Source organism: Octopus bimaculoides, chromosome 1, assembly GCF_001194135.2.
Source record: "Octopus bimaculoides isolate UCB-OBI-ISO-001 chromosome 1, ASM119413v2, whole genome shotgun sequence".
Taxonomy (NCBI): domain Eukaryota; kingdom Metazoa; phylum Mollusca; class Cephalopoda; order Octopoda; family Octopodidae; genus Octopus; species Octopus bimaculoides.
In genome coordinates, this window is record NC_068981.1 from 107,050,366 (window position 1) to 107,064,351 (window position 13,986).

At 32.4% G+C, this 13,986-nt stretch overlaps 1 protein-coding gene across 14 annotated transcripts in view; it reads left to right on the top strand.

Annotated features, from left to right (window-relative positions):
* Nucleotides 1-13,986, top strand: part of LOC106872289 (polypeptide N-acetylgalactosaminyltransferase 1) — a 527,244-nt gene that overhangs the window by 389,221 nt on the left and 124,037 nt on the right. For 11 of the 14 annotated variants that reach the window (XM_014919219.2, XM_052969062.1, XM_052969078.1 and 8 more), the window contains one exon: nucleotides 874-900. The exons of 2 other annotated variants lie outside the window; for them this stretch is intronic. In XM_014919219.2, the coding sequence (XP_014774705.1) occupies nucleotides 874-900 (27 nt within the window). Of the gene's footprint in view, nucleotides 1-873; nucleotides 901-5,542; nucleotides 5,570-13,986 lie in introns of all 14 variants that reach the window. One more of the 14 variants, XM_014919225.2, reaches the window with a different exon arrangement.

Here is a 13,986-nt window from a genome sequence, read left to right on the forward strand (position 1 = left end):
GGGGGGGGGGGGTCCGTCTCTTTATATTTTTTTCAGTTTTAATTATTGTCAGAAATGTGATTGTGATAAGAATTGTAGTTACATTAAGCACAGGCTTCAAGGCATGAACTAAATACAATTCTTGGTATAGATGCAAATTTAAGAAAATCCTGGCCAAAAAAAAATTAATTAAATGAGAAACATAATGAAAAATGTGGGGGATTATATTTTAACACTGAAGAAATTCTTCTGTCATATTAAAGATTTAATTACAATATTAAAGCAGGTGTTCTGAATTGTCTCCATAATGACTAAATAAATAAACAAACAATTAGCTGAGAAAAACATAAAAAATCTTAAAATCCTTTAAATCAAGTTTAAACCAAATTAGTTATTTTTTGAAAAATGTATTCCTTTTAAATAAGAACATCAGTGTATTGGATTTTTTTTTTTGTGGTATTTTTGTTATTCAAATATTATTATTATTATCATCATTATATTTTTGTTGTTTTTTGATATACATATCCCAGTCTTTAATTACTTGATGTATTAGTTTTATATCATACTGGTCTTAATTGAAAAAGAAAGAAAATCTAGGAATTTTTGAAACAATGTTTAAATTTTCTTTTTATTATCAATATTGAACTTGGTTTTAAATTTGTTCATGATCTTAATATATAATCTGCTTCATAATTAGACTAGTTGTATGACATAAAGAAATACCTAATTACTTTTCTCCTTTCTTGTAATATTCCAACATACTCATTTAGAAACATCAGTGTTAAGCAAAAAACTTTCTTTTAGTTTTGTTTTCCTTTTTTTTTTAATTTTGAGAACTTAACAACGTAACACAAGTTAACAGGTGATTTATCTAATTTCTATTCTGTACTTAAGATTTTAAAATTGGGAAACTTATTGAAGGTAAGAAACGTTACTTTAAACTTTTGAATACAGTTCTCTTTTCTATCAATGAGGGTTTTTGGTTTGGGTTTTTTTTTTTTTCGTTTTTCATTTTTTTTTGTTTTGTTTTCAAGTTTTTGTCATCAAGTTCTATATACTTGATAAACGCATAATTCAGGGTAAGTGCATTTGATAACTAATTATTATTATTATTAAGTACTGGGATCAAATGGTATTGACTAACCCCTCCCCCTCAAAATTGCTGATCTAATAGTTCTACAAGCTAGCAGAATTGTTAGAGCAGTAAACAAAATGCCTTGTGCAAATAATCACGAAAGTTAACTTTGCTGTTCATCCCTCGAGGGTTGATAAAATAAAGTACCAGTCAAGTAGTGGGGTCAGTGGTATTGACTGGCCTATTCCCCTTAAAATTGCTGGTACAAAGCAGTGTAGAATGGGTTAGTCAGTACTATCAAAACCATTAGTAAGGTGGATGGATTGTCAGCATCATCAGAGCATTAGACACAAGGCCATGTGGTATTTGTTCTGGCTCTTTATGTTTTGAGTTATAAAGTCAAAGCAAAGAAAGGGTAAAGACCCCCTTCGGTTGTAAATGATAATGGGAATGCACCTAGAAAGTTCCCCTCCAAGGTACAAGTCCAGGCAAGGCTATTTATGGAAGACCAGCAGTCGCCCATGCATACCAGCCTCCCCTCTCCATGTCACCAATGTTATCCAAGGGAAAGGCAAGGTTGATACAGCTTGGCACCAGTGACTTCGCAACTTGCTTCTACAGCTGAGTGAACTGGAGCAACCTGAAATAAAGTATCTTGCTCAAGAACACAACACACAGCCCAGTCCAGGAATCGAAATCACTGCCTCATGATTGTAATCTCAACACTCTAACCACTAAGCCATGTGCCTTCACAAAGTCAAAGTGTCAGTTAAGTATTAAGTCAATTTAATTGACTAACCCCCGTCTTTAGATTTGAGGCCTTGTGCCTATGTTAGCAACATTACTACTGCTACAGAATTTCCCATGCATTGAGTTAAATGCTAATGGTATTTAACTTCCTTTCTCTGCATTCAGATTTCAAATCCTGCTGCTGTTGATGTTCTTTTCACCATTTTTCAATATTTTCTCATCATTTCAGTTGCATATTACAAAAAAATGGGTTTGTGGTACATGATCAGCTACTATTTATTATTTACTCTATTTTTTTTTTCTATATTTTCATAAATCTTTTGTTGTTGGATTTTAAAGAATTTGATGTTGGTAGATAGCAAGGAGAAGGTAAACTAAGTTTTGGATTTTCATAAATCCAAATAAATAAAATTTTGGATTTTCATAAATCTTTCCATAAATTATTATACAAGTAAAATGTCTTAGAGACTGTCACCTTACACCTATCACAAGCATTTCATTATTTCTGGTGTTATGATACTTTATAAATCTCAGTTACCCTGACTTCTTAGGAATATTTGCCAGATTTACCAAGGAATATTATGTGCATTACTGATATCAATGGTAATGTCTAAACCTGTCCTTTAAAATTGCTGGCTTTGTTCCTTAATTTGAAACACAGATCAGCAAACTGGCATTAGCTCTTTCAACAAAATGCCTTGTGGTATTTCTTATGAATTTAAATCCCATTGCCTTTCATCATTTTTGAGAAACAAATTATCCCTCCATATTCTATAACTATTAAATCCAGATTTAAGCACCATCTTCACAATTGTCTGTGACTTGTGAAGTTACAATTTTTACCTTTACTCCCAAAACATACTCCACCCAAAACATTCTCTGGAAAATGCTTATAGGATGGAAAGTTCCCACACTATATTCTAATGTTATATGTTCTGAAAAATATATCTGTACATTTTAGCCATTATTAATAGAGAGAATATCTTGTCTTTTTATACAATATTGTCATAAATGGAAAAAGAGGGATGAACTGGACTAGTTTTAATCCTCTGTTGGGATTTCATCAGTGACTAAGTACTCTCTTTGGAACCTTCACTATTACTAAGAACTTGAGTGAATTAGCTCAGTAGATTTACTTATATAACATTACTTCATAGCTACTTGGATTAATACATTGTAGCAGTGAAATAAAATGCTATTAACATAGTAATATATAAATTAAAAACTAGTCCAGTTGATCCTTCTTTTCTCTGCACAGTTATATTGTATAAAAAGACAAAATGTTACAATCTGTCTACACGTCAATAATAGAAAACTCGTGCATTTACAATAGTGTTACTAATATCTTGAATGACTTCAATTATATTTACAGTTGTGTCATTGTTACATAAGATTATTGACCAAATGCTCATGTATTGAATGCTTTAGTCTTTGTGTTATGTCATGGGACAGAACATACCCTGCTAGATTAGGTTCAACTGACTGACAACAGCTGTTGTTATTTTTCAGCTAAATGGTTCATAAATAGGTTGAGAAAATTTTTTTGTAATTATTTCTCCTGAAAAAAGAACAGCTGCAACAGTATTAATATAAATGGTATAGAACCGGACAAATAGTTGTACATTTTCTGAACATGAATCCTTCTATATTTTAGAAAGAGGTATACAAATGAATTTTATTGGTGGCATGTTATGCATGAGCCCATAACTTGGAGATTTTATATATCACAACGCTCTCTTTCAGTACTTTGCATAACCAAATTAATTCCACTGGATTAATCAAATAAGTAACATAAATGTATCAGAATTTAAATTACAAAGTACTGTAAACTTGTCTAATAAAAGTACTTAATCAGTTTGTTACTATATTTCTGTTGAAATACACTGCCTTTAATTTAATTTGGAAATAATGAATTTAGTAAAATAACTTTGCCAGTATTAAGCTAAAATTTGAAACATAAATTAACATGAAATTTTGCTGAAAGGTTTTTACATTACTTTAAAACCTGACGCTTGTATCATACAACCAGGGCATGGTGTCAGGTGGGTTGGCATCAAAAGGCAGAGAGAAAGTAAATACTCTATTTACTATCCAATTTGTATTGAAAATAATAATAAAGAGTTTACATATGTTACCTTTAAGTATATCCATTTCCAGTTGGATTAGTGTCTTAAAAAGTAGAAAAAAGAAAACTAGATTTAATTGCAAGTTTGAACAGTTTGAATGGGGAATCTTAAAATTTGATCTAATTTGTTATAAAACATGCTATCCTTCTCTTCATGTTTAGATGATCAAACAACTATTTAACTCAAAATAAATCCACTTTATCAACAGAAATCATTTCACCTTGCAATTAGATTTTATCCACTATATATCCTAACCCTAACCCTAACCCTTGCCTTATTTTTAATTTTGGAGTATAGTTTTTTTTATTTTCATTCTTGATGGTTATTGTATACATTATATATTTTTGATATAAATTCTTTATTTAGTTTATTAATAACTGGTGCTAAAGAAAAAAAAAACAACAATATTACACTACAAAAATAATTAATTTAGAGTATAATTGATAAAAATCTTTCACCAACTGCTTATAAACAATTCCATTAAGAGGGTCATATATTTGATTTTATCCTAATTTCCAAACAGTTTAAGTGATTGAAATACATATCTCCCTCAGGACAAGAATCTATCAGCAATTTTAGTTTCTACAGATTTAGTGGTGCACTATACTTCAACGTGGTACCTATTTGCATTTAAGAACTTTTAATTCTTTGACTAGCAAACCACTATGATGCTGAGTTAGTCAACTCATAATGTAAATTATACATTAAAAGTATAAAGCCTAAACATACAGCTCCATGTTTTATAATTATCATACCAATATTATTACAATCATATTTTTTCTATGCTGATGTCATTTGAAGGTCTCTTCAAATTCAGATTTTGTTATTAATCAATTGGTTGCAATTATTTGCAGGTGAATACAATTTTCTAATTATTTTTAGAAAGAGAATTTGACTGTAAAAAGAAGAGAAAATAATGGATCTATAAAATAAATTGCAGGAAGGTACTGGTGTTGATATAATTAACTGGATCCCTGTCTCCAAATTTCTGGCTTTGAGCCAATGTTAGCAACAATTTCTATTATGATAAAATAAAGTGCCAATCAAATAATGTGAATGGGGTGGGGGGATGTAATCAGCTCATCTCTTTCCACCGTTTCACCTCCCGCCAATTTTCTGGTCTTAAGCCTACATCAGAAAACTAAAAACAGTAAAGTATTAAATAAATTGCTTAGGGAGGCCTTGCATAGTCTTCATTTTACTAGAAATAGTCACCAAATTTTCTCCAAACCACACTCTTCCATCTTAATAATGGACTCATTGGACAAGTTAGTCTGTGGTACTCAATTCCTAAAAATTAGATGGGATGGTCATTGTTTGAATTCCTTTAACCATAGAATTTGCACACTTAGGGCTGACTTGGATCTAAGCTACAATAACAAGTACATTTATACTTCTTTACTTTAACTCAGATACTTTCTTTCATTTTCAGTCATCTGCTTGTTATACAAGTTTAATCAATTGTACTGTAGCCTGTATGCTTTCAAAAGAAATCAGTATTATTTGTTATATATTCCATTTTTAGATTTCTTTTGGACACAATGTTCTGTCCTAATTCCATAGATTAGAATCAGTTTTTTTTAGATGATTACTTAATTCATAATTTTTACAGGGGAACGTTTAATTCCAGTGCTAAACTGTGAGTATTTTTTTTTATTTTAGCAAAAATAATCATATTTACTGTAGTTGTGAATAGTTTGTTAATACCTTACTAGCTTTGTTTTGCAAATGTTCACTCATATATTGAAGTGGTTCAGTATATTTGACCTGTTAAATATGCACCCAATGCCTCTGATGAGGAGATAACAGAAACCATGTTTTGGACTGTATGGTGGGGCACTAACTTTATCAAGCAATAAAGGATGTTTCAGGTTTGAGTCAGATGATTCAAATCTGAACTATCTTTTATTAATAGTTAATTAAAATAAGTTTTCAGTGTTTGTTTAAAGTGCTAAGTTTTAATAACTAGTTATTAAATGTTATTCAGTTCTAACAACCATAGGCTTCTATAAAACTTTCATGACTTCTTTTCTTTTTTGTTATTCTTACCATTGTATTTTCTAACCATGTTCAGTTAATATGAAATCTTAATGGAAATTACTAAGATAGTATATACATGATACTCTTAATGAATCTTCAATTTATTTTCATGCAATGTACTCTTCAATTGTTTACTTCCATTCAGTATCATAACCAGTGGTAATATTAACAATCATAGATAAAATATTCACTTCTTCCACTGATAGAGTTTAAAACTTCAGTACCCTTCAATTATACACAATTGCAAGCATTTTTTGTTTTCCAAGAAAAACTATTTCATGATACATCTGCTTAACATGATAACTTATAATGTCAATAATCCACTTTCATTATACTTATTTACTTATTACATTACTATCTCCTGCAACACCTGGATGATTCATATCTTTAACATTGCCATGACAGTACAAAGGAAATCTAAACAGTTGTTGCCCTTACAAGGTAAAAGACATGCTAAAAGTCTGAGGAGACTTGCAAAAGTTCAGTCTGTTACCTTTTCTCCTATTTAATAAATACTCATACTTCCTTTAAGTAATTTCTCTTATAACTTTTCTTAATATTATCTCTATAGAAGTCTGTCTCATATCATGTCTAGTGTAATTTTTAAACTATCACTCAAAAGAAGACCATTCAGTTGATTAAGAAGCTCCAACATTCCAAAAATTCTTCAGTCCATGGCATATTGTTCTTGTTTCCTCTCTTTGGTTTTGAATGCTACACTAACAATCTTTTCATCAGAACTTACTAATTACAACTCACTGACCTCAATCTATCTGCTGGATACATATCTCTGCTACTCATCACTCTTTCTCATTTCTTTGTATTGTAATTAAATCCTGCAGCAAACATTGCATACAATCCTTCATTCAAACACTTATCATCTGCAAATTGTTTTCCTATGGTATATTCTTACCAGCTAATTTGTCTGCTAATATCTAGATTTCACTATTACGAAATTACTTTTACCCCCCCCCCCTCCACTTTTTAAAATGACCTCTCTCTTTGTCTCACACACATACACACATCTAGTGCCATCTCCAACTGCATACTAAATTATAAAAGAAGTAAATGCTACTAAATTAAACAACTGATTCTTCATCTTATGATTGTTCTAACTTTCTAAAACAAGTTCTTTGTATGGATACTAAGATCTTATATTTCACTTCCCATATAATCATTTTAGTGTGTGTTTGTGTAAAGAAACCAATCATCGTGGGTTGGGTGAGTCTAGCAGCTGCTGAGGGCTATGTCTTGGTCATATGTTCCATTTTTGGCGTAATTTCTTTTGCTGGATGCCCTTCCTAATACCAAACCGCTTTACAGAATGTACTGATTGCTTTTCTTGCATGACACCAGTACTAGTGAGGTTGCCGTACACCTCACTCAGCAAATAATTCTCTCTGCTCTGTCTTGTCTGTTCATTCAAAGCAACATTATCAGAAGAGAGAGAACAATGACAGGAAAGAACTGGGTGACGAAGTGAAAGAGGTGAGAGTGTGATGAAAGAAACAATGATTGGATGGTGTCATTGTGATGGGAGAGTGATGGCTAGCAGTATCAAGTTGATGTTTGTTAGTAAGAGAGAGAGAGAATAAGAAATGGATAGTTATAGAGATGGCAATGGTAAGAGAGCAAGTTATATCCTAGAAGAAAGGGGAGTGATGACTAGCATTGCCAAGGGATGATGGTGGTTTTCTCAGAGATACCAATAAACCTCTCATTATATAGACATTGTAATGTGAGAGTGATACAGATAATTGGTAGTGCAGAATAATTACATTGGACAGATTCAGCAATATCTCACATTACACCAGTGGTATGGTACGATTTAATGTTTTGTTTTGCATCCATGAATGGGAAGATCTAAAGCAACATATGTTGCTTATCATCATTTTGGTATTTTGTCATGTTCATGAAGTACAGATCCTTGAGTCCAGCCATCAACACTTTATCCTATTTCTTCCTAGATCACTGTCTTCCATGGGTATAATTCACTGAGCATACAACATTTGATACAGCTGTTATCCTCCTTACACATCAGGTACCCCACCAGTGCAATCGCTTCTCTTACTACATTTGATTTCTCTTGTAACCAGTTTTTTTCTTCCTCAACTCATTTATATTCATTCATGTACACTTACATTATACATCCAGCAGGTCATAGTTCATTTCTGTCTATTCTTCAGACACCCTTTGGATTCAAAACTTCAGTCTTGCTACCACAAAGCACCACACCTCAAACTGAAGCATCATACAATCTATCTTTCACTCTGAAAGAGAAGCCTTTTGTTGTCAGTAGAGTTAATAACCCTTTGAACTTCACCTTTTTCTTACTCTGACCACTATGCTTCAGTGCTCATATTTCCACTGTTAATTAGGTCATCTAAATAACAAAAGCTATCAACTACTTCTAGAATGCCTTCAAAGCATTTAAAGGGAGTTTATTTTGCACGTATTCTTACTACTCCTATGTATGTGCTTCAGATCTACCTTCTGTGTTATCCTGACTATGTCCCCACTATACTGCTTGTGCATCTATACTTAACACTGCGTGCAACAATGCAATTCCTATGTACTATTTATCTGTATATCAAGTGCAAGCATTTCTTTGAGGGTAGAAATGACTTGCCTTTATTGCCTTACTAAAACTTTAATTCATATAGATGTGTGGGTGTGTATAATAAAAGAGAAAGAAAAATTTATTCAATATTTCTGCTTCAACTATCCATAACCATGGACATGTGAAATGATAAACCAATATATTGGATAGATTTACTTTTCTCCAGTTTTGCACTGTAAAATGTCTTTTATCACCTTTCTGTTATAATAAAACTAAAATATACTTTGTTTTTGCATTTTCTTTTTTCTAATCATTTGCATGCAAATGTTAACTTGACTTCTGTTAGATTTCCCCATTGTTATAACACATACAGACCTCATGTACATGTGTGTGTGTAATATCTTCACCTATACCTTGATTTGACCTGTGGAATTTGGTAAATGGAAAACATGCTGTTTATTTTGTGTCTTGTGTCTTAACAATTCAACAAATAGAGATTGCTATAGTAATTATCACTGAAACAAATACTGGGTTCCGTAGGATCACTTAGAACACTTGAAATCAGTGCACCAAAATGGCCACAGCAAAGTGAAAAATAAAACATATTTGTAAATATGAATTTATAAAGGTCAAAGTACATTCTTTAGCATACTGTGATAAGGAGATAGTGTTGTTAAAGCATGTTATTATTTGTGTCCAGAAATATGAGATTGACCTGTCCTGCTTCCTCATTTAACACTGGTTTATCAGAGTTCAATTTCTTGATTCTGTGATCACAGAGAGAAAGAGAGAGAGATAGTTATAGCTTGAAACTATTTATAGTATACACATGCCCCTAATCTGTATAACAACAGGGCAAGTATTGGCAATGTTCGGATAAATGAAGTAGTCCTTTTATTAATTAAATGTTGACAGCACTTGCACTACTATTATGTAAATTAGAACAACTTGCCTTTGTCCAAATTTGTTTATACAATGAATTGCAATAAGTTCCTGTTATCTGTTGTCAGAGAAAAGAGTAGCCAATCTGCCATGAACTGCTAAAAATAACTCTGAAACATGCTTGGTCATCTTTTTGTTTCTTCTTTGGACACATTTTAACCAGTTTCTTCTCCTCACAGTTAGGCTAAAAGTATATTTGCTAAAAACACCCACCTGTTAGTTTACTTTACATCATTGAATATATATATATTTTAATCAGTCAAAATTCAATTTTTCTTAAATCATAATCAGCTGTACATTTGATAAACAAATAATTAAAACAGAACCGAACTAATTGTCATGTAAGTTGGAAACCTGTAGCTTAATCTTTTGAGTTCTTGCATAATAAATAGCAATGCAATAATTTCTGCCAGTTTTCATTTTGACATTATAAAACCTGCTATTATTTGTCACAAGAATTTTTTTTATCTTTCTTCTTTCCTTTCCCAAGAATGGGAAGTGGTTTATACATAGACTTGAATTCTTGCTCCCTGGACAGTAATGTAGTTGAGTAGAGGTTGTTTACTTCAACTAAGGCAGAGAGTTGACAGTAAATGAAATGCTGTCATTATAACTCTCAAATTATTTCCTGTGACATGGAGCATATTATCTTTTTTTCCTGAGGTGCGTATTTGTGTGTGGTAGTGCAAAAGAAGAGAGGTTTAGTAAAACAAAAACAAAAAAAGCAGTTATGAAAATCCTTTGAAAGAATTGTCTGTTTTATTTGTTTATTTACAAAAGGAGAGCAAAGAAAGAATGAAAAAGAAGAGGGTGTTAAATATTGACTGTCATGGTGTTTAGCAAATTTGGAGAAACTTTTAGACAATATTTTGGAAAGTCTAGCTCATGCCAAAATATTCATCTGAATATTTGAAATAATTCCACCCCCTCCCCTTTACACATACACACATATCAGGTACATGCCATCAGTAATTACTTTGGGTAGGCAGTTGGTGACATTTATGTAGTAAAACACACAAAAAGTAAGCAAAACACAGCCGCATGACTGAGTTGTAAGCAGATTTACTTCTGTTTTTACAGAATGTAAAGGAAATATTGTAGAAATGTACGCAGTACATGTACTACAAAGGTACTATGCATAGCTTAAATACTGAGATAGAAAGGCAGGTGCAAATTATGCCTACCTAATCTACAAAAAAAAAAATTTTCATTTTATGCATAGTAATCAGAGTAACCTTCATAGTTTTATTGAATTAGATACATATTTTGCTATAAAAGGAAAATGTTGTTTTCGATCTATTTCATACCTAGGCGGCATGTCCCTGATTATACATATATACACACACACACACACACACACACACACACACACACACACACACACACACATATACATACACACAAATACGCCCAAACATTTACATATATACTTGCACTAGGCTTAACTGTTGGAATTACAATAAAAGAAGTTTTTATATATTTGCTCAACTGGCCAAAAGTACTACCCAAACTCCTTCAAATCAGACCCTGTCACTTTTAAGAAATATAGTACAGTACTACATGTACTAAAACAGATGATGTGGAATTAAAAATAAGAACCCTACCCACCCACTTTGTGTGTGTGTGTTTCTTGAGATATCTATGTTTTAGATTACAATTCAGCAAAAAGAAACATTGGCAATTTGAAATTGCTTGTCAACTGCCATCTTTTTTCTGTAACTAGTTGTAACTTTTACACTTGGAGTTTCTTTTTAAAATTCTTTCTGATTTATGTTTTAAAGCATAGCTTAGGTTTAAATGTATTTAACTACCACACATACGTACACACACACACACACACACACACACACACACACACACACACATACCACAGTACATTCACCTTGACACACAGACATATATACACACAAGAACACGTGCCTGAAAGCATACATACATACATACATTTACAGAAAACCATTCATATTCACAAATTTCTAACCCTTTTTAGCATGCAAATGTAAAATTATATATAATAATGCAAAGACACTGTCTCTGTCTATCTATCTTGTTTTCTCTCTGTATGAACTACATCAGTGAGTTTTGTATTGGGTTCGTGCCGCAAAGTTCGTGCCGATTTTTAAAGGAAAGAAAAAGGTCAATAAATACTTGCCATTACATTTTTAATCAACCAAATACGAACCATTTTGTTGTATAATGCGTCTATCTTTCCTTTAACTTGAAAATACCCACTTCCCAGAATTGAGGTGGTTTCATGGCAAATAAGTCGAAAGGTAAGCTACTATAAATCGGCACAAACTTTCCGGACAACCCAATACTATGAATGTCGTTGTGTCTATCTTGTATCCGAGAATTTAGTCTTCTTTGCTATATGCTTCCTTTAAGGTGATGATGTTGATGATTATGTAGACCAGTTCTTGCATAGAAGAGTTGATGGCATTGACTGCACAGTAATATTGGTGGAGGACAAGGTTGATTTTGTCAGGCCTTTCTGTACCTTCATTTAATTTCTTTGTTTTTTCTTTGGGTGACTTTGAGGTTTTTGGTTTCAGTGGTGATGGAAGACCACTACTTCATATGGTCTCAGGCTTGTGTTTCAAACAATTTAGGCTCAAGTCCAGTGGCTTTCAGTATTGTTTTGAGTTGGTCCTTGTTTCTTCGAAAAGTGCAACCCCATAGTCTTTTCCTTCAAGTGAGCTTGCTGAATAAGACTTTGTGTAGGAACCTTGACTCTTCCAACCATGACTATTCCATTCTTGCTACATGTCCTGACCATCAAAAACAGTGTTTCATGGTCAGCAATTCAGTGCTTTAACTGTTGGCTCTTTCTGTTATCTGAACCTATGTCCTTGTTTTACTTAACATTGATCTTGATTTACTGTTTATTTATGCATGCATGCATGAATATTTGTAATTATTGTCAGTGTCTGCCATTGTTGTTGCTGTTCCTTTATCATTAGTTATGGTAGTAAAATTGAAATCTCCTGTGGTACGTACCAATTGAAGCCAAAAAACACATTGGAAATGCCAGCATGTCTGCTGTAGACAACTCCACCACAGTTATGTGATGTAGATAGATAGGAAAAGGATGGATGGACGGAAGGATAGATAGTTTAAAAGCTGGGTACAACTAGCAAAAAGTCATTAACTTTCAGTGGAAGTATATCAAAGATGTAACCAAAATGTTAATACTTTTATTATCAAAATGTAAACGTTAATGAAAGAAATTATATACACAAACATTTCTGTTCATTATATACTTTAATTATTCAGTATCAAGCGTAAATTAATAAATGATCAATGCTGATAATATAAATGAAAAGTCACTGAATCAGTTAGAATATTGTCAAATGCATCACCAGCAGTTTAAACCTTTCATTACTGTATTTATGTTGAGATGATCAGTGTTTCTTTCAATTAATTTTAAATATAACAAAGAATTTAGTAAAATAACTTACTTATCATTAAGCTAGTGTTATGAACATAAATTGTGACAAAGGTTTGGTGGAAGATTTTAATTCAAAGCTTACGAAAACCAGACATTTGTACTACAGAGCCAGAGGCAGTTTCAGCTGGGATATCGAAAGATTTAATGAAATAATTTAGGCCACATGAATTAATTGAAATGGCTGGTATGCATTGTAGAATGAACATATTTGTTAAAACAGAATTATTCCTTAATGAAAGTATTCACATTCTGGATTATGTCTTAATATCCTTCTTTTATTGGCAGTGGATAACAGTAAAATGACAGGACCCATGTTTGCCATTTGTGTTGAAAATAAGAGTATTTGGGGTGGGGGGTTCAAGAAGGGTGTGTGTATGTGTACATAATTAAAGATATAAACATACCTAAATGAAAGATAATTATTCTTCCTTTTCACCCCAAATCAGTCATGTTGTGAGGAAAAATATAATATTGGTTTCAAATTTTGACACAAGGTCAGCAACTTCAGTAGGTAGGTGGGGGACTAAGTCGATTAAATCAATCCCCAGTGCTCAACTGATACTTTTTTGAAAAGATGAAGGGCAAAGTCAACTCCAGCGACATCTGAACCAAGAACATTAAGACAAACAAATTGCTGGTAAGCATTTTGCCTGGCTTGCTAACAATTCTGCCATCTTGTCACTTTTTCAAATTTTGGCACAAGGTCAGTAATTTTGGGGGAGGGGGTTAAGTTGATTACATCAACAATTTCAGTAGCTGGGTGGGGACTAAGTCGATTAAATCAACCCCCAGGGCTCAACAAAAGGATGAAAGGCAAAGTTGACCATGGTGGAATTTGAACTCAGAACGTAAACATGGATGAAATGCTGCTAAGCATTTTGCCTGGCATGCTAACCACTCTGCCACTTCACTGCCTTTGAGGAGGAATATAATATCACAACTAGAAAATTCATTGATGACACATACATTATTATATTAATGACACTGTGTATGTTTAGTTTTTTGTGGTTTTTTAAAAAGTTTTTTAGTTCGTTTTTTTTTTTTTTTTTTTTTTTTTTTTTTTTTT